Consider the following 19,972-nt stretch of genomic DNA (forward strand, 5'->3'; position numbering starts at 1 on the left):
GGCGGACGGTGGCGGCGCTGCTTAGCACGCCTGCGCGGCTGTCATAGGGCTGCTTGGTTGGTCAGTGGGGAGTCGGCGCCTGCGTACTAAGACCCGTGTGCAGCAGCGGCGGCGGCGCTAGAGGCGGCGGCGGCGGCGGCGGCGGCAGCAGCGGGTTCGGAGGCAGCGGTTGGGCTCGCGGCGAGCGGACAGGGTCGAGTCAGTGCGTTCGCGCGAGGTGAGGGCGGGCAGGGCGCGCCTGCGCGCAGCGTCGGCTTAGACCGGGGACGGGGGACGGAACTGCGAGGGGGTTGGGGAGGGGGGCAGAAGGGAGCGGCGGCTGCGGCCGCATGGGTTCGGCCAGGGAGCGGCGCGAGGTTCGGGGAGGCGGGCGTCAGGCCCGGTTGGCGCGAGGGGTGACGGTTGGGGCCGGCCGGGTGACGTTGGAGCGACGCAGGGCGGGGGACGGCGAGCCGCGAGGCCGCCACGCGGGAGAGGCCGCCAGGCGGCCACGCCGGGGCGAGGGGCCGCGGGCCAGATCGGCCGGGGCCGGGGGTTCCTGCTCCGTTGAGGACCGGCGCTGGCGGCCACGTGAGGTGGGGGAGGGGGCTGCTCGGTGGAGGGCATGCGGAGGGGGCCGGCGGCCGGCGGGGGGAGGGGAGGCGGCATGGCCCGGCCTGGCGCAGCTTTGGGGCAGGGGCGGCCGCACCACCGGAAGTGTTCCCCATTGGAGGCTGCCCCCGGGGTCCGAGGCCATGCGGCCGAACGTGGACCGGGGCCGCATGGCTGCACGGGACCCCTCCCCCCTGGCCCGGGCCACCGGAAGCCCCGGGCGACCACATGGTGGGCGCGAGCCGGCAACCCCCAGCGCCGGGAGCTCTGGCCTTTTTTGGGGGGGTTTCTACGGAGCCTTGGATTCTGGCGTGCGGGAGAGACCCTAGCCTCGGGTCTCGATCATCCCGCAGGGCCCGTTGCAGGCATATGTTAGTGCTCCCCAGCCTCATGGGCCTCTGGCGCTCATCCCCCAGCCTTCATGTGAAGTGAGACGTCCAGCCAGATGTAAGTGGGGCTGCTTTGCTTGGGAAACCGGGAAAAGTGGGGAAACTGAGGGCGATTGGATTGGAGCTCAAGTCTTTTCTCGGCCCATGCCGATAGCGCCTGAAAGTACTGAATTGTAGTTCCCTCTGCGGTGTTCTTCGCTCTTCGCCTTGCCACTGCCTTCCTGTTGTGTTTGGTTTGGGAGTTACTGTTTGAGTCCTTAACTCTACCAGCCTAGTACTGGTTCTGTTACTACTACCAACCTTTTGCTTTCATTTTATTGTCATTCACCACCCCTCACTCCTCCACTTTCTACTGACTGTACAGGCTGGGCCTGAAAAGCCGACAGGAACGGTGCATCCTGGGAAAAGTGGGAGGGCCATTGACAAAAGGCTGAGTTCCCTTCGGGAACTGAGATGAGGTGTTTGGCAGTGGGGTCATTTAGGAAACGACTTTCTCCCCTTTGACGGCATCTACAAGTGCATGTTAGAGGCGGGAATCCCCCAAAGAGGCTGTGTGGCTTCCTGTACCCCAATGACTGGCGTGTGTGGAGGTGGGGGGGCGATGTTACGGCTAGGTGGGGCCTTGTCCTCCGTCTCCACCCCTTCATTAGCCCCGCCCTTCAGCTTGGCTCATAGCTGCTCACCTAATTATAGTCCTGGCAGTGTGTGGGGAAGAGAGGGTGGTTGGTTTCGGTGGCAAGTAACACCTGAGTCCTACCCCTCCCGGGAAGTAGCCCTTTGCTCAACCCAGCGCCTGGGAGGCTTCCTTTCCCAAGCCACAACTTTAGATTTCACTGGGCGGGGGGCCCACGGGGGAACCAGCCTTTCCCCCCAATATACCAGCTCTTCAGTATGTTCAACTCCAGTTTCAGAGCAGGAGCGTGGGCTTGACTTAGGTGGGTGATGGAATTAAGGGGCGTGGAGCAGTGGTGAGAGGAGCGGGCCGGTGAGCGGTCCTGTAACCCATCCTTACTGACCCAGTTCTCTTCTTGGCTTTAGTTGGAATCGAAGCCTCTTAAAATGGCAGATGATTTGGACTTCGAGACAGGAGATGCAGGGGCCTCGGCCACCTTCCCAATGCAGTGCTCAGCATTACGTAAGAATGGTTTTGTGGTGCTCAAAGGCCGGCCATGTAAGATCGTCGAGATGTCTACTTCGAAGACTGGCAAGCATGGCCATGCCAAGGTTAGCATCACCGCTCTACAGCCTGTCTTCCCCGCAGCGCCCCAGCCCCAGCTCTGCGCAGCCACCTGTCGGCTTTGGCCCTTCTTGCTGTCTGGTCCTTGTGTTGAGCACCAGCTCTCACTCCCGTTCCCAGCCTGTTCCCAGGGCGCCCGCCGTTCTGTCCTCCCTTTCCCCCTCTTGGTGCTGGTCTGTGGAATTCTGTCCACAGCCGTTTATGCTTTGGATTCCGTTTCATATTCTTGACATTCATGTCTTTTCTCCTTGGCCTATTGTCCAAGAGTTTTCCAGTAAGGACACACAGGCAGCATTGAGGTTCAGTCTGAATTCTCAGATTACTTCACTTCTGTTCCTTGCAGTCTGGCTTTCCCTTTGGAGTTCTGATCTACCTCGTGTCCTCTGACCTGCTCTGGCTGCCTGCTGACTTTCTGTTCCTTGGCTTACTTAACTTGTAGCAGTCTCTTCATCTAGACTGTCCCTGTCTTAGAAGTTCAGCCTCATCCTTGCCTTTTTTTTTAATCATTTATTCCCTGGTGGTTTTCTATTTTTTGTTGACTTGGCATTCATGACTAGGCTATCCCCACAGTGTGTGCTCCCCTGGTCTTCCTTGAACACAGCTGTGTGGCTCATTCTGACGTCCCCCGGGTCATTTTCTTAAGATCTCTTTTACATGCCTTTGCTTCATTTTCTCAGCCTCTTCTACTTATCTTAGCCCATTATGTAACTGTCCTAGGAACTAGGACCCCGCCCTCCCCCAGTACAGTAATGCAGGGTCTTGTGTATTCCAGTGGGCCTCAGGCTTGAACCTCCTCCTGCCTCTGCTCTCTAATGCTAGGGCTGCAGGCATGTGCCAGCACACACGGGTGTATGTGGTACCAAGCATACGACCCTGTACATGCTGGGCAAACACTACCGACTGACAGCCCTGTCAGCAGTTTTGGTAACTTGCATGCAGATGACTTGACAGCCCCAGGCAGTGGTCTTGTAGCCTCAGGGCTTTAAGGCTTTAGTGTGTCTTTCTAATTCCTTGATCTTCGCTGTAACGTGCTGTGCTGACTTCTTACTAGCCATTGGCCTTAGCCTTTATCTCCTGTGTCAGTGATTTCCTGGGCTTCTTTTTGTGATGTATGTACACAGGTCCATCTGGTTGGTATTGACATTTTTACTGGGAAGAAATATGAAGATATCTGCCCGTCAACTCATAATATGGATGTCCCCAACATCAAAAGGAATGACTTCCAGGTATGGTTTTGGGATGAAGATGGTTTAGTGGTTTCTGAAGGGTGGGATGGGTATGTGTTGACCTGCTTGAGAGGAACAGGAGCTCTGGTGGGAGAGGATGTTTAGTGAGGTTGCTGTCACTCTAGTTGGTCCTGCTTTCTCTCGCAGCTGATTGGCATCCAGGATGGGTACCTCTCCCTGCTCCAGGACAGTGGGGAGGTTCGAGAGGACCTTCGCCTGCCCGAGGGAGACCTTGGCAAGGAGATCGAGCAGAAGTATGACTGTGGCGAGGAGATCCTGGTATGACACCCTCCTGCTCTGCACACCCCTGCTTTGCTCCTTAAGCTTGAAAACTCCCTGAGTCAAGGCATCTCTGGACTTTCCTCCTTGCTTTTCCAGATCACGGTGCTGTCTGCCATGACAGAGGAGGCAGCTGTTGCAATCAAGGCCATGGCAAAATAACTGGCTCCTAGGTGAGTGTGGCAGCCTTCCTGTCCTTAATACTGATTGTGCAGTCGGTTTAATGGTGCCCTCTAGTCTGGTCCTTTCTCCCTGCTACTGTCCTATCTTAAATATGATTTCTTTCTCTTTTTTTGCCCAGGGTGACGGCGATGGCAGCAGTGATCCTTGAGCCTATAGAGGCCCCTCCCCCAGCCAGGTCTGCTCTGGCTGGGCCCTTGGCTGGACTCCTATACAATTTATTTGATGTTTTATTTTGGTTTTCCTCACCCCTTCAAACTGTCGGGGAGACCCTGCCCTTCACTTAGCTCCCTTGGCCAGGAATGGGGGAGCCATGGCCTTGGTGAAGCTACCCACCTCTTCCCACCCAAGCCCTGGTAGGGAAGGAGTTGGGTGCTGCTTGTGGCTTAGGCTCCCCCCCTCCCCCTTTTTCTTTTAATTCAATTTGGAATCAGAAAGCTGGATCCTGGCAAATGGTCTTGTGTCCTTCATCCACCCCTGGTCTGGTCCCCTGCTCTCCAGTCCTTCACCCCCAAGTACCACTTGTACAGACTGGGGACCAGCCCCCCTTCCCTGCCTGCGTCTCTTCCAGACCCCATTAGGGGTGGAGAGAGGGGACACGCTCCCTCCTCAGGCATCTGGGAGGGCCTTGCCCCCATGGGCTTTACCCCTTCCTGCGGGCTCTCTCCCTGACACATTTGTTAAAAATCAAACCTGAATAAAACTACAAGTTTAATATGAAGCCCAACTCAGTTGTGTATTTGTTGACTGAAAATATGCTCTTGGTAGCCCCTTCCCTCGCCCACTTAGGTGAGAAGCAAGCACAGCAGTCAGGTATGGTGGTAGGTACATTTTATTGATTTGGGGCACACAGTAAGACCCTCACCCCGAGGGCAGAGGGGCTGGAATTATCTGGTTACTTGTGGTAGAATCGTGGGTTCTGGCTGTGCTGGATGAAAGGGAGGCGGGGGCCAGGCTGGCTGGCAGTGGCGAAGCCTGACTGATGGCGATAAAAGTGTGTCGTCAGTGGGAGGGCGTTCACTGGACTAAGCACAGGAGAAGGGGCAGCGGCAGCAGCCTTACCTTTGCAGCTGCTTGCATCTGCACAGGGATCTGGGGGGAAGCCAGGAGCCCAGGGGCTGGATGCAGGGCTTGGGGGTGCATGGGCCGCAGTGAAGCCTGTAGGAGGCAGAGCTGACCTCAGGCATCCTGGGGCTCCCCTTATCCTAGCACCTTGACAAGGCTCCATACTCACTGAGTCGGAGAAGCCAGTCTGCTGATTGGCATGTTCCATCTGCTTCTGCAAAGACAGAGCACCACCAGGCTGGAGGAACCCTAGGGGAGAAGGGGGGTTTGAAGTGAGCAGGTAGTGAGTGACAGGACTCAAGTGAAGCCAGCACTCCTGCCCAGGGCAAAGCTGTCACCTGTCTGCGTGGGCTGAAAGTGGCCATGCACTGCATAGGGCTGTGGCTGCGGCTGCGACAGGTACTGCACTGCAGGAAATGCTGCCGGTGCTGAGGAAGGAGAAGGAGACATCCATCAGCTCTGCGTGCTCTTGATACTCCTCCCTCTCTGGTCTGAGGCGAGCCGACACTCACCCCTGAGCTGCTGGCTAGGGCTGTAGGCTGGCTGTGTAGGCCCATAGTGAGGTGGGGGCTGGGCGGCCCCATAAGCACCCCCTGGACTGCCCTGGAATTGTCCATGTTCTGGGGTCCCTGCAAAAGCAGCCGCTGCTCCCACGTAGTGCCGGGTCTAGGAAGTGCAAACTGACTGTTAGCACTACACATAGGAAAAGCTCGCTTGTGTGTCTTTATGCTCGGCTCACTTCACATACTACACGGTGGCTATGTTTGTACTTGAATGACTGGGACGCCAGGAAGAGTGGGAGAAAGCAAGGAGGGCGTGCACACAAACCAAGGGGCTTGGTGACACCCAGGAGGTACCAGATTTCAAGGCCATTCTTGGCTAGTGACTTCAAAGCCAGCCTGAGCTTATTATAAGAGATTGTCTTTGGGGGTCGGGGAATCCTCAAAGACTTTCCCTCACCGTAAGCACTTGGGGTCCAAACATCTGCTTGGCTCTGTCAGCTGCCATGAGAGTGCCTGGGCGGTTGTGTCCTCCAGGACTCCCTAGAAAGGGAGAGGGGCTTCATGATGCTGAAAGAGGAGGCTGCCCCTCTTGTCAGGCGGCTTCCTTATTCCTCACCCTGCATGCTCAGGAGGTGAGCTCCTGTGTGCACCGTCAGGCCCTGCTGGTACGCAGCTGATGTCAGAGTGGTCAGGTCACTGGAGTGAAGGGAAGACAGGTCAGTCAGGTGTCCCTATTGTTGGACAGATTTTTTTTTCTTGTCACCTGCACCGCCTGCACAGTTTTACATCTAGCTATCTGATCACACCTCTGTTCCTTTCGCCTGCGTTTTTCTTCCTCATGCAAAACTTTCTTGAGCTGCAAGAAAAGCTGGTGCTTCTCCTCCTGTAGCGCTGAAAGCTTCTCCTGGAGCTTCAGAATCTGGAAGAGGGTGAGCAGATAACGGCAGGGAAGACCAGGCCAGAGCCGGCCCCGAGGGGCTACTTACCTGTTCCTTGGTCTCTTCCAGTGACATTCTCTCTTCCATCTCCTTTTTCTTTCTTCTCTCCTGCTCTTCTTTCATCTTCTGTTCCATCATCTTGTCCACCTCTTCCTCCTCTAAAGAATCGGACAGATCGGGGAAGGGGCAAGGCAGTGAAAATAAGCAGTGTTAAGACTGAAACCCAGCAAAGCCCAGTTATTCCATCCCGGGGCTCATTAGGTGCTCTCCAAGGTCCTTCCCAGCCCAGGGTTCTGGAACTTAGGCTGGGCCTCTTCTCTCTCACCCCGAAGGCGCCGCTGCCCCCCTCTCGGCCTCGCCGAGGGTAGCCGCGGCACCGGGGGCCGAGTGTCCGTCTGTCCTCCCGCTCTGGCCCAGGCCCGGGCTCACCCTGCCGTTTGCGTTCCCGCTCCATCATGATGTGCCGGTGCAGAGCCCTGGCCATGGCGTTGGAAAGCTTGGGGCGCTCCAGGAGTGCGGGCATGGTGCCGCTGCTGACGCTGGGGCGGTGGACGCCCGGCTCTGTCACTGCCTGCCACACCTCAGGCGGGGCCTGCAGGGAAGCGGGAGCTCAGAGGGACTGCGAGCCGCCGCGGCGGAAGCCACCTCCCACCCCCACCCCGCCCCGGGCACCACGGTCCCTCCCGGGACTCAGCCCCCGTGCCAGCGCGCGCGCGGGCTCCTAGGCTCACCGCTCCCGCCCTTCCCTGCAGCCCTGGCGCCAACCCCCTACCCGCCTTCTCGGAGCTTTCTTCGTGGCCTGCGGCGCGCCTTGGCCCCACGTCACATCCGGCGGCCCGGGTAAATCCTTCCGGAGTCATGACGGCCACCGGCTCAGCGGGTTGGACGAATGGCGGAAGCACTTGGAGACCGGTGCCGGGTTATCCAAATCCCATGTGGGCCTTGCAGAGGCCCGACAAGGCCTCGAGAAGCCGCGGGAGACAGAAGCAGAGGCAGACGCTCTGAAGACAGTATTTATTGGCTCCTTAGAAATCAGAGTCAGTAACACCTGTACAGAGGGCGCACAGCTCCCAGGGCCACCCTTCCTCCCCCACTCCCGCCCCATGGCGCCCGTGGCCACGGAAAAAGCAGCTTCATGTGGGCACAGAGAGACTCCTTTGGGATTCACAGTAACCAGAAACAAAACGGAAATAAATTAAGTGGTATGGGGGAGGGTAATAATAGGGAGTCGTGTTCCCCAAATCAGTGCATGAAGGGGACCCAGAGCCTGGAGCTGGGCTCCCCACAAGCCCCCCTCGGCAGGGGGGTGTGCTGGGCCCTGAACACAGAGCTGTGCTTCACACCTGCTCTAACCCAGAGCCTCCGCGTGCTCCTCCTGCCAGGAAAGCACCTGTCCATGCCGGAAGTCGCTGGAATGAGGTGGAGGCAGTCGTCGTCAAGAGGCCTGGGCTGCGGCCCAGCTGTGCTTGTAGTGGCGGCACCTCACCCTACTCCACCCGAACCAGCAGGGCATAGAGGAGTGTGGCCCCCTTCTCCTTAGTGACCCACTCAAGTTCTGCTGGGCTGAAGTGCTCGTCAGGAAGCTCTCTGAGGGCAGCAGAAGGAGGGCCAGGCGTGTAGGAGCCAGGGCGCACACACACCTGAAAGGCCACCTGAGCCTGGTGTGTCCGCTGGGATCTTGGGTCCCGGAATCTGTAGACAAGCACAAACAGGAGGTGCTAAGGCCTCCAAGGCCCAGCGACGGCTGCTTCTCCTCCGCGTAGGCCTGCCTGTTTTCTGGGGAGTCCTCTCACCAGGAACGGCTTAGTACCGGCTACTCTGGGTGCAGCACTCTCCCGCAGGCCCTGCCCAGCTAAGGCTTCCTGTGCTCGGCCGCCCCGACTCCTGTCTGTTGCCACATCCCAGGCGCGCGCGTCTCATCTGCCTCACGCACGTCTTTTGAGACAGTATAGGGTCTCTAGCCCAGGTTGGCCCCAAACGCCCTACAGAAGTGGAGGTTAATCTTAAAATTTCTGCTTCTCCACCTCTGCCTCCTAGTGTTAGGATTCCAGGCACCTGTTCAGTAGCCAAGTACAGTTTGTACAGTGCTATAGGTCAAACCCAGCACCTTCTGAGGAACACTAAGAAAACAACAACAACAACAAAAAACAACAACAAAACGCATATGCATTCGAGGAAACCAAGCAGAGATGCAGTTGTCCAATTCCCCAGTACTCAGGATGGAGGCAGAGGCAGGAGTACGTCCAAGGCAAGCTTCAGATACAAACCAAACACATCTGAGGCCAGTTTGCATTATTTATGATCCAGAAAAAATAGGCCAGGTGGTGGTGGCACCTGCCTTTAATCCCAACACTCAGAGGCAGAGGCAGGTGGATGACTGTGAGTTCGAGGCCAGCCTGGTCTACAAAGTGAATCTAGGACAGCCAAGACTAACACAGAGAAAGCCTGTCTTGAAAAACCAAACCAAATAAACAAAAACCCAGAAAAAATAAAGCAGAGCTGTGGCGGCACAAGCTTGTAATCCCAGCCTCCAGCACTTGGGAGACAGAAATCCCAGGTGGATCTGAGTTCGAGGCCAGCCTGGTCTACAGTGTGAGTTCTAGGACAGCCAGGAGTACACAGAGAAACCCTGTTTCAGAAACAAACAAACAAAACCAACCACCCTGGTACGGTGGCATATACCCTATTCCCAGCACTGGGGAAGCAGAGACACAAAGGTCTCGGAATTTGAGGGCAGCCTAGTCTAACTCAGGACCACACAGACAGAGAAATGCTGTCTGAGGGGTGGGTGGGGGGAACAGCAAAGGGGCACCCAGCAAGCCAGGGTGGGGCAAGGAGTGTGGCCGGGATCCTAAGTATCCAAAAGTCCCGGGGGCCCTTCCCGAATCTGAGGCCCTGGAGCTCTCTTGTGTACTCACTGCACTTTGGAGGCCAGGGTCTCGGCCCCGGCATACTGCAGGGAGGGAGACAGCAGCACTGGAGGGGGCTGCTCCTCCCGGGGAGGCGCACAGTTCTCCCCAGGCTCCTCAAATCCCACCCCAGGCTCTCCCTTCAAGGGCCGGCAGCTCAGGATGGAGGTAGTACCTGTGAGTGGAGAGCTGTGTGAGGGCAGCCCCGAGCCTCCCACTAGGCCCCCTAGGCCTAGCCCACTCCGTGATACCTGCTCCCAACTCCCCTCGATCCAGCACCCTCCGCACAACTGCTACACTGCTGCCATGGTATGCCATGTGCCATTTTTTTGTTAGTGTCCCAACTTCCAGATGGGGATTCACCCTAAATGGACAGATAAGACAGACAAGTCAAAGGTCACTGGCTCCTTAAGATCATCCCCCACACAAGCCGGTTATTTTCCTTCTTGGGACTCTCCTTACTCAGGGAAAACAGCACAGAGGAAAACGCATGCCTGTGGCCCAGCTGTACCTAAGATTGAACCTGCACCATCCAAAAGGCAGGGCGTACTCCCGGGGAGGCTCTCCTCGGCGCCTGTGGGCCTCGTCCCCTCGCACCTTCCGGCAAGATTCACAGTAGCATAAGCTCCGCTTGGGTGGAGGCAGGAAATAGTCTTCTGTGGAACAGTGATTGACACGCTTGTGCTCCTGCCGCGGGTCCCAGCCACACTGCTGCCGAGGGAGGGAGCAGACTGCGGAGGGCAGGACTCACCAGGCAGCAACAGCAGCTCTTGGAAGCGGGAGCAGAGGGCGTGGTACTCGCAAGTCTTTAAAGGGCTAGCAGCCGGCGGTGGGCCCCAGCACACACTTTCCTTAATACCTGGAAGAGCAGGGGGGAAGAACCAGTCACAGGAGCAGGGCGGGAGGTCCTGGATGGGGCACGGATGAGGACAGTGAAGGGTGGGGTGACCCTCCCTCTGGGCTGGCGCACCGTCTACCACATCAGCCTTCTCCATGTCCCCCTGGGTTCCAGCGATCTTCCCACTGGCAGCCCCTGGGTCAGGGCTCACAATTGTCACCTGCAGAGGAGAGTAGTCAGTTGACAGGCCCCCAGATGCCCTTTGTGGACCAGGAACTTCCCAGTCTCCCAGGACTCCATTTTCCTCATCTCTGTCGCTACTCACCTGCTCACACTGTCCATAAAGGTCCACAAGTGCATGGCACGGTTGGGGCACGTCAGGCACAGCCACCCCTTGATCCACCCCATTGATGTGGAGATGAAGGCCTCCAGAGCCATCCAGCCGCAGACCCAGGATGGTGCCTTCGGGGCAGGTGTCAAGATTTGGCCCAAATTTCTCACAGATCTGTAAGGAAAGACCTATTGTCTTCAGACATCAGATCCTTACCACACGCACACCACTAGTCACCCTGCCCTTTCACAGTTTCCGGCGGCCAGTCCCTACGCCCTGCCTGCATCCTTGCCCACTGCCCAGGCAGGCTCCCCTCCCATTTACCTAGACCCCTTATACTTCCAACTTTAACCTTCTCAGAGGCAGGAGCACAGGAGGAAGCAATAGGCCAGGGGCTGTCCAGGTAACGAAATGCACTTCTCCCAGTGGCTGGCCCTCTCCACGCAGAGGCGTGGCTCACTTCACTCTCCCGGCTCCCTCCTCACCTTCAAGCCATTGTGGAAGACACCACGGCCCCGCAGGAGCCAGGCTGCCCGCTTAAGGGCACAGGCAGAGGCCGGGAAGTTAAGCCTCTCAGGTGGGCAGGTGATGACTCCCAGAACAAGAGAAGATGTCCACTGTCGGTTCAGGAAGTCTATCCGCACCTGCAGGAGAAGGAGCTGCTCTCTATGCACAGCTATAGGTGAGGGCCACTCGCGTGCCCCGAGTGTGGCCTGACACACTGCAGAGAGTACAAACTACCAACTCAGATGTCACTGTGCTGTGCTGGGGACTGAACCCAGGTCCTTACACACATCAAACAAACGGTCGACCCATCTGCTCCCAGAGTCTTCTTTTAACTGGCTTTCCCCCTCTGAGACACAGCCTGGGCTGTCCTGGACTCACCATGTAGACCAGGCTGTCCTGGAACTTACCATGTAGACCAGGCTGTCCGGGACTCACTGTGTATCCTGGGCTATCCTGGACTCACTGTGTAGACCAGGCTGGCCTGGAACTCACTATATAGCCCTGGCTCTGCTGGACTCACTATGTAGGCCTGGCTGTCCTGGAATTCACTATGTAGACCAGGCTGGCCTCATACTCACAGAGATCCACCTGCCTCTGCTCCTGAGAGGTAAGATTAAAGGTGTGTGCCACCACCACCCAGCTTAACTGGATTTTTACCTATCTCCATTTGAAGCAGGAAAGGTCCCTTGCCCTCGTGTAGCAGGAGCTAGGCAGAAAGAAAGGCACACCTGGACAAGCCCATGGGGCACCAAAGGCTGGCTGATGACAACAATGCCCTGATTGTAGCTGGCCACTCGCGTGGCTGTGCGGTTGCCGTTGGATAAGAGGATATTCTTCCCATGATTCTCCAGGAATTCGAGGGCTGTGGGCATAACGCCTACTTGGCTCTGGCCCTGGTGTGGAAGAAGAGACTGAGCTGGACAGGATGTCACTAGCAGGCCCCATCCACCACACTGGAGCGCATACAGGACTCAAGTACAAGTCTCTGTGGGGCCAGCAAAGAAGCCCCGCGTTGTGGTAACTAGTGCCTGCCAACTCCGCAGGCCCTGCCGCAGCCTCTTACGCTCAGCCCGTGCTCCTCGCCCTCATCATCTTCCTCGCCCTCACTGCCAGTGTCTGAGCTGGAAGAAGGCGGCTGGGTGCCTTCTGGCTCCTCCAGCCTTGTGGAGCTGACAATGGACACGCTGCGCACCGGCCCGTAGAGATCCAGCACGGCCCATACGCTCTGGAGCACAAGACCCAGGGACAAGTCAGAAACCCAGGCAGGACCCCAACCGACTCACCCCCAAAGTTGAGACCAGCTCCTAGCCCTCCTACCTTGGCGACGCCAGTGGCTGCAGGCCCCATATCTTCTCCATCTACCAGGACGTGCATGGAGTCATCCGCACCCCGCCGAATGCCCACACGGCTTCCCACCTGGATCCAAGGTGGGGCAAAGACAGGTGCTTAGCCAACTGTCTTCTGCCCTCACCCCCAACCCCCACTGCTGCCCTCGGGGCCAGGTGTTTCACCCCTAGCCTCTCGAGGCTGCGGCCATAGTTCATCCTTTGGAGATGCCCGTCGCGCCTCACTTCACAGCTGGAAACCATCCACGTGGTCTTGGTCCGGAGTTCAGGCAAGGAGGGAGGCAGCCCTGGACCACTGCCTGCTCCAGGCCCCGTCTCCTCGGGTGCTAGTGTGGTCAGCCCCAGCCGGAGGGAGCCTGCCCACTTCTCGTCCAGCTCGTCCACTTTGACCTGTGATAAAGGGGGCATTAGCTGGTGCCACCTGACAGGTTGGGAAACCCCCTTCACGTCTCCACAGCCCACCTCAAAGACTTCTTCAGTCTTGAGCTCCTTGGTGCTGAACACGAGGCCATGTGCGTAGCCAGCCACACGCACCGCCCGTGTGCCGTCCTCTTCCAGGGTGACATTCTTGCCACATGTGCTATGGAATCGGTGAGCCACTCCCGCCACTGTGGACAGACATTTGGGAAAGGGGGCAGGATTAGGGGAAGCGCCTTCAGATGAGATGCAGACAGCTTCTAGAGGAAAGTTAAAGCCCCACCTGCCTTTACTCATCAAGACCTCTGGGCAAGCCGGGTGTGGTGGCGCACGCCTTTAATCCCAGCACTCGGGAGGCAGAGGCAGGCGGATCGCTGTGAGTTCGAGGCCAGCCTGGTCTACAAAGTGAGTCCAGGACAGCCAAGGCTACACAGAGAAACCCTGTCTTTTTTTTTTTTTTTTTTTTTTTTTTTAGACAGGGTTTCTCTGTGTAGCCTTGGCTGTCCTGGACTCACTTTGTAGACCAGGCTGGCCTCGAACTCACAGCGATCCGCCTGCCTCTGCCTCCCGAGTGCTGGGATTAAAGGCGTGCACCACCACGGCCGGCTGGAAAACCCTGTTTTAAGGGAAAAAAAAAGAAAAAGAAAAAAGAAAAAGAAAAAGACCTCTGGACACCTTTCACCCCAGCCAGACCCAGTGCATGGTATCTTAGGCTCACACACACTACCAACTGCTTGCCACCAGGGCCTTTCCCCTTCCGTCAGCAGGCAGCAGGTACCTGGGGAATGCAAAGGGAATGACTTCTCAGTGGCAGTGTTGCTGGTTGCCAGGCTGTTGTCCATGGGGCCGGTAGCACTGGTGATGGACACTTGGACACACTGGCCATACAGATCCACTACCGCATACACCTCTGTGCAGGAGAGAAGGCATCAGAAGCCTGAGGTCCTGAGCGAGCTGAGCAAAGGGTGGCAGGCTGGAGCCAGAGTAGTCACCTTTACCCGGAGGCAAGCCTGAGCAGGCGGCGCCCTGGTCCTGGCCGTTAATGAAGTAGTGCAGATCCCCCTTGGCAGTTCGCATCATGCCAATGCGCGCACCTGTGCCCAGGGCGTCCAGGTCGCAGCCATAGTTGTTGCGCATTGTGTTGCCGTCTTGCATGATAGCTGTGCCACTGGGAAAACAGAGACAGAGTGAGCGGGCCTGCCCGCGTCTTCACCTACTGGCCCTGCTCAGCCCCCGCCGGCCAAAACCATCCATTCCGTGATCATCAGGTGCAGAGCCTTGGTCTTGGTCTAAGGCCCAGTCCTGTCTCCTCTGCCCCTGGGGCTCCCTCAGCAGAAAGCAGGAACTGCTCTGTAGGCTGCTGGGTGGGAATTCCCAGAAGCAAGGAGAAAGGGCATCAGGTCCCTGAGCCTGCACAAAGCCCACTAGCTCTCCCTAATCACCCAGCTACACACTTCACTGGCACGCCGCACTCGGGGCAGACGGCCTAACCTCAGCATCCACGTGTCATAGTCAATGTCTGTCATGGTGTTGGGAAATTCCAGGTCTTCAGGCCGTATAGCAGTCACTCCTGAGAGAAAGCAGGTGGTGAGCACCGAGCCCCAGGACACAGGCACTGACCCCACAACCCCTGCAGACGGTTCCTCACCAGCTTCAATGGAGCCTGACCAGCGGTCTACCATCTTCTGAATGACGATTTCAAACAGTTCTCCATCCCGAAGGGCTCTGTCAGGGAAGAGCGGGGGTTGCTAACGCCCTGATTCAGTGGGTGGTGGGACAACGGAGACGGGCGAGGCTGGGGACTGACCGGCTGGAAATGACAATGGCGTCGTTGAACTCGCTGCGGCAGTTATGGCGGAGCGCGGTGCGGCCACCGTTGGTGATGACTGCATTGCTGCCATGCAACTGGTGGAAGCGCAGGTCGGAGCCGCCAGCTGCTGAGGATGGGGAACTCGGAGACATCTGGTTGTTCCCTTCAGGGAGTGGCTCCGAGACTGGAGGGACCTCTGCCAGAGTACACACCGTCCATTAGGTCTCTAGGTGTATGTGAGTCTCCCCACGGCCACCCTAACCCTTCACCCAGCCCTGCCGGGCCCTCACCCACGCCGTCCACAATCGTGGCCTGGGCAGCCTGGCCATACAGGTCCACGACAGCATAGACGCCCGGGGGCACGTTCCAGGCAGCAGGGCCCTGAGCCGCTCCATTGACAAAGAAGTGCAGGGTCCCGTCCTCCCGCCGCACCACGCCCACTGTGTCCCCTGCCTTGGAAGAGGTGGGGCTGGGGTGAGGAGTCAGGCCGAGTTCCTGCTTGGCAGAGTCCCACATCCACCCCAGGCCACCACCCCTCGCCATCTCAGCCGGGGTGCCTGTCCTCTCACCTTGAGGCGGTCCAGGTTGTGCCCGTACTCGTCCAGGATGGTTGTGCCATTGTGCATCACCCCGTTCCCAGTCATCATCCAGGTCCCTGCAGGGGCAGAGGTGGCAGAAGATGAGGAATAAACCGTGACTCAGGAGCAGCTCTGCTTGTGACCCTCCACCAGCCCTGCCCTTCTTGGGAGCTCACCAGAGCGTAAATTGGTCATGGTGGAGGGCAGCTGGAGGTAGGCGGGGTTGTGGGTGGTGACACCGATCTCGATGGAGCCCGCCCATTTGTCCACCATCTTGTCGATGCGCACCTGGAACACCTCTCCATCCCGGAGGGCTCTGCTGCTCAGGACCACGCCATGGTTGAAGTCGTCGGTGGCACTGAGGACACAGCAAGTGGGAACTCAGATCTCAACAACACACCGAGTGCGTCAAGACGTAAACCAGCCATACCCACCGCCCCATGACAACTGACCAGACCTCTTGTCCCTGGACGTCTCCACCGAGCTGTCTGGACTTCCCGCACCAGATACCCCCTGCCTCCCGTGCTCCCACCTCACTGCCCCGCACCGCATTAGGGTCCCTCTGCAAGTGTCTCCCCATGCCATGGGTCGTACTGGGGCCTCAGGGCTGTGCGTCCCTCGTGGGTGATGGCTGCCTTCTGCCCACAGTTAGGGTGGAAGAGCAGGCGCTCAGGCTCTGCCTGGGCAGCAGGAGACGCACGACGAAGAGCACCCTCGGGGGACAGAGCCCTCAGGATGGCATTGTTCCGGCGCAGACGGTCACTGTGGTTGTTATTGTGGACTATGGTCACTTTCACAGCCATCCCGTACAAGTCGACCACACCGTAAACAACTGGTGGGGTCAATGGGGCGGCTACACCTGTAACAGAGTGGAGCCGGGTCAAACAGGGGCGAGCCACCACGGGGACGGGAGCGTGCGCCCCACTGAGGCTCTGGCCAGTCGTCTATCTTGCACGTCACTCACCCTGATCAATGCCATTAATGAAGAAGTGCAGGGCAGAGTTGGACTTCCTTGTGAGGCCAATATGGTCACCCTCCTAGGCAAAGAAGAAAGACCCTGGTCTGGAATCCAGCCACGCTCAGGCCTGGGTGCCAGCAGGCCTGGCACTGCCTACTACCGCACTCCACAGGAGACCATGTACTAAGGAAACTCACCTAAGACCACTCTGGGGCAGGGCCTGGGTCCCTTGTTCCAGACACAACAAGTTTCACATTTCCCAAATGTCCAATGCAAGGCAGGTACTGAGTCAGACTTTTTTTGTTTTGTTTTTCAAGACGGGGTCTCTCTGTGTAGCCCTGGCTGTCCTGGACTCACTTTGTAGACCAGGCTGGCCTCGAACTCACAGCAATCCACCTGCCTCTGCCTCCCGAGTGCTGGGATTAAAGGCGTGCACCACCACACCAGCTCGAGTTAAACCATCTCTTTTTCCCTCTAAAACCTTGCTCTATCCACGCGCCCCAGGGGCTAGAGATGTAGCTGAGTGGTAGAGCACTTGTCGAACAGGTCAGGGTCCTCAGTTCCATTCCAAGCACTGGAGGGGAAAAGAGCTACTAGTTCGTTAGGGGCTGGAGAGACGCGCCAGCAGCTGCTCTTCTCAAGGTCCTGAGTTCAATTCCCAGCAACCACATGTGGCTCACAACCATCTATAATGACATCTGGTGCCCTCTTCTGGCCTGCAGGCACAGATGGCAGGCAGAACACTGTGTACATAATAAAACAAATAAATCTTAAAAAAAAAAAAAACCATATCTTAGATCCTATCAGTCAAGCCTGCCTTCTCGGAAGAAGCCTCAAGCAGAGAGGAAGTGGCCGTTCTCCGTCACAGGGAGCACGCACCCCCCCCCCCTTCCCTGGCCTGGACCCCACTCACCTGCAGCTCATCCAGACTGAACTCGCAGTATTCCCGGCGGGTGCCCTTGCCATTGGTCAGGATGCCACAGCCACTCATCATGATGGTGCCTGGTAAGCGCGGACACCCAGTCAGGGCACGGCCACCCTGCTCTCAGCCGCCCCAAACCTGTGTCCCCTCCCGGAGCGCCCACCTGACTGTAGGTTGGTCATGGTAGCTGGGTACTCCAGGCTGTTGGGGTTGTGAGTGGTGACGCCAATCTCGATGGAACCTGACCACTTGTCTACAAGCTTGTCGATTCGGATCTGCGGTGAGAGCAGACGGGAACAGAAAATGCAACAGCAGAAGACGACAGGCCCTCAAACGGTTGGCTCTTCACCATCCTGGCATCAGGGACCGGTCCCGACACTCAGCTCCCCACGTGTGGCCGGACGCCAGAATCTGACGTACCTCAAACATCTCGTTGTCCCGAAGGGGGCGGTTGGTCATGACCACCCCGTTGTTGAACTCATCCAGGGGCCTCCGGCGCTCGGCCGTCTTGTTATTGTTGCTGAGTTTGATGAGGGCTCCACACTTCTCATGGAACAGCAGGGCATCGTTGGAAGTGAGGATGGGGGAGGTGGCCGGTCCACTGGACGCCGACCCATCCCCAGCTGGCGGGGAGCTCAGGTTCACATTAAGGAGGCCCCCATTGTAGGCAGACAGAATGGCATTGCTCACCACCTCAGAGAGCTCCATGCTGGCAAAGTCTGTAGCAGTGACGTGGAGAGAAGAAGCCAGGGTGAGGGTCTACCGCAGCCCGCCCCGCCCCCAGCTAGCTCGGGACCCTCTTCTCCAGACCCGGCTCTTAAAATCCCACCCTTGTCCGCCTCACTGCCCACTTCCCTTCCCAGGGCCTCCCCGAAGCCCTCACCATTATGCGATTCAAGGCTGTTAGGAAACGTCTCCGGCCGGGCCTGCGCTGGGGACACCATGAAGGCTAGGGGACCAGGTGGGACGGGAGGGGAATACGGGCTCAGCCCTTGCTTCAGGACCCACAGTCAGGAGACCGTCTCTTCTAAGCCCCATGCTCCCCTCTAACCGGCTCTGCCCCTCCCCCAGCTGCCTTGTGACTGCTTTTGTCCCATTTCTTCAGCCACACCTCACGTTTCCCCTGGAAGCTGCGTTCTCACCTTCATCCACAGAGGCCCCCTGTTCCGATGGGGCAGAATCTTCCGGAGGGGCCAAGGGCTCGAGAGGAGGTGTGGGGATAGGAGTCGGGGGGCTGAAGCCCGGCTCAGGGGGCAGCACAGTGATCTGGGTGCACTTGCCGTAAAGGTCCACAACAGCCCAGACACGAGCAGGGAGGCCTGTGGCTGCCACTCCACAGTCCCGCCCGTTCACCCAGAGCCGGAGCTCCCCAGTGGCGGTGCGTTCCACACCCACACGGTCCCCTTCCACAAGCTGGTCCAGATCCTGGCCATAGTCCTCCAACACAGAGCGGCCATCCCTGAGCACAGAGCAGCCTGACACTACCCAGGAGCCCCCCTTCAGCCCAGTGGCACTGCTTGGGAAGTCCAGCACACTGGGGTCCAGTGCTGTCACTCCGATTTCAATGGAGCCACTCCAGGAGTTGACCTGTGGGAGGATGGGGGGGGGGGCAGAGTTTCAGTATGGAATCCCAACCACCAGAGACAACAGTGCGCGGGCCCGTGTCCCTCTCACCCTGACCTCGGAGACTATCCATCTACACACAGACCCACCAATAAGTTGTTGGACCCGATCCCCGTTCGTTAGTTAGCACCCTGTGTGCTGTACCTGGCTGCCCAGTGTTTACGTCACTGAGCAAGCTGGTTAAATACCCTGGTTTCAACCTCTGACCTCCCCTGATTTCCCCAGTCTCCGCGGCTCCTGAGCCACTCCAACCACAGGGTTCCTAGGGTCCATAACATCCTCAATCGCCCTCATCCCCAACCCCAGTCCTCTCATAGGGTAAGGCGCCACCCGCCATTCCTTCTCTTTCCGAATTCTTTTTCTGAGCCAAGCGAGTCACACACCCTTGCTTTTCCCCAGGACGCCTCATCTATTTTCCTGGCTTGGGGCGTTTGTCGCTTAAGAGCTTGTGCTTTTTTTCTTTTAAACTATTTTATCTATTCGCTCATCACATCTCGGGCACCTGTCTCTCTCTCATCACTAAGAGATTGTGCCAGATCTGTCCGCTAGCCATTCTAGTCCCTGGGCCCTGTATCCTTGTCCTGAGGAAACTCATTTCTTCAGAAACCAATGTGTCTGCTTCGTGTTCTCTCTCGTTCTCCCCTCCGGTGCGCTACAGCCTGCCGGTCCGCTGTCGGTACCTGGAGACTCGGCTGGAGATGCACACCTTCCGGCAAAGTCTACCGCTTCTCCCTGTCGTCCACTCCCACCGCCCTCCCCACACCTCGCTCCCGCAGCCCCAGCTTTGCACCTTGCGGTCGATGCGGACGGTGAAGACGCGCCCGTCGCGCAAGGGTTCCCGGCTCAGCACCAGCCCGTGGTTAAACTCCTGGCCGGGCTGCTGCCGCCGCGCTGTGCGCCCGCAGGCCGACAGGCTCACCAGGCGCCCGGTGCGCGGGTGCAGCTCCCCGCCGCCGCCGCCGCCGAGCCCCCCGCTGGAGCCCAGGCCCGGCCCGCTGCTGCTGCTGCTGCCGGGGCCCCCACCCCCGCCCGGCCCCGGCCCCGGCCCCGGCCCCGGGCCTGCCCCAGAGCCCCCGCTCCCACCCGACCCCGCCGCCATCGCCGCTGATACCGCGGCCGCGCGACAGCCGCGCTTGGCGGCACCGTGGCAACGGCGGCGGACGGACGCCCGGGGGATGGGGGTGGGGATACGGCCGCGGGGCTGGGGGCCAGGTATGCTTTACGGCACTGCCCTCACTGAAGCCGCCGGCGCTAAGGCACCGAGGTCCCTCGCGAGGGGAACGGAAGGACGACGGGGTCGCGGGGGGCGGGGCGGCGGCGGCGGG

General features: G+C 58.5%; 3 protein-coding genes across 9 annotated transcripts; 1 reads left to right on the forward strand and 2 right to left on the reverse strand.

The window, feature by feature from the left end:
• The first annotated feature begins 51 nt into the window (after nt 1-51).
• Nucleotides 52-4,623, forward strand: EIF5A (eukaryotic translation initiation factor 5A). Of its 3 annotated transcripts, XM_084762770.1 has the most exons (7): nt 68-217; nt 945-1,038; nt 2,019-2,204; nt 3,339-3,443; nt 3,591-3,722; nt 3,822-3,895; nt 4,024-4,623. In XM_084762770.1, exons 3-6 carry the CDS (start codon nt 2,040-2,042, stop codon nt 3,882-3,884), a joined length of 465 nt encoding a protein of 154 aa, XP_084618896.1. In that variant the 5' UTR covers nt 68-217; nt 945-1,038; nt 2,019-2,039; the 3' UTR covers nt 3,885-3,895; nt 4,024-4,623. The 3 variants fall into 3 exon arrangements, with proteins under 3 accessions (XP_084618895.1, XP_084618896.1, XP_084618894.1); XM_084762769.1 differs by lacking the exon at nt 945-1,038 and having other exon boundaries at nt 52-217; XM_084762768.1 differs by lacking the exons at nt 68-217; nt 945-1,038 and adding an exon at nt 461-575.
• A 95-nt stretch (nt 4,624-4,718) lies between these two features.
• On the reverse strand, nt 4,719-7,290 carry GPS2 (G protein pathway suppressor 2). Its single transcript, XM_084762766.1, has 11 exons — nt 7,140-7,290; nt 6,838-7,000; nt 6,457-6,566; nt 6,277-6,389; nt 6,087-6,166; nt 5,928-6,010; nt 5,480-5,633; nt 5,306-5,395; nt 5,137-5,216; nt 4,965-5,060; nt 4,719-4,881 (listed from the first exon to the last, which is right to left on the reverse strand). The coding sequence occupies exons 1-11, from the start codon at nt 7,266-7,268 to the stop codon at nt 4,798-4,800; spliced, it is 1,182 nt and encodes a 393-aa protein (XP_084618892.1). The 5' UTR covers nt 7,269-7,290; the 3' UTR covers nt 4,719-4,797.
• A 113-nt stretch (nt 7,291-7,403) lies between these two features.
• On the reverse strand, nt 7,404-19,930 carry NEURL4 (neuralized E3 ubiquitin protein ligase 4). 5 transcript variants are annotated; one of them, XM_084762758.1, is made up of 29 exons: nt 19,438-19,930; nt 18,167-18,611; nt 17,908-17,955; nt 17,445-17,743; nt 17,188-17,299; nt 17,016-17,104; nt 16,109-16,181; nt 15,739-16,003; nt 15,321-15,502; nt 15,136-15,221; nt 14,857-15,019; nt 14,564-14,762; nt 14,405-14,481; nt 14,248-14,326; nt 13,749-13,924; nt 13,535-13,666; nt 12,802-12,947; nt 12,505-12,729; nt 12,311-12,409; nt 12,057-12,218; nt 11,722-11,886; nt 10,972-11,130; nt 10,481-10,660; nt 10,288-10,375; nt 10,069-10,176; nt 9,829-9,973; nt 9,569-9,681; nt 9,327-9,492; nt 7,404-8,100 (listed from the first exon to the last, which is right to left on the reverse strand). In XM_084762758.1, exons 1-29 carry the CDS (start codon nt 19,744-19,746, stop codon nt 7,896-7,898), a joined length of 4,695 nt encoding a protein of 1,564 aa, XP_084618884.1. In that variant the 5' UTR covers nt 19,747-19,930; the 3' UTR covers nt 7,404-7,895. The 5 variants fall into 5 exon arrangements, with proteins under 5 accessions (XP_084618884.1, XP_084618883.1, XP_084618882.1 ...); XM_084762757.1 differs by having other exon boundaries at nt 13,755-13,924; nt 17,908-17,973; XM_084762756.1 differs by having other exon boundaries at nt 17,908-17,973.
• Nucleotides 19,931-19,972: the final 42 nt, after the last annotated feature.

This window comes from Acomys minous (assembly GCF_964271855.1).
Source record: "Acomys minous genome assembly, chromosome: 16".
Taxonomy (NCBI): domain Eukaryota; kingdom Metazoa; phylum Chordata; class Mammalia; order Rodentia; family Muridae; genus Acomys; species Acomys minous.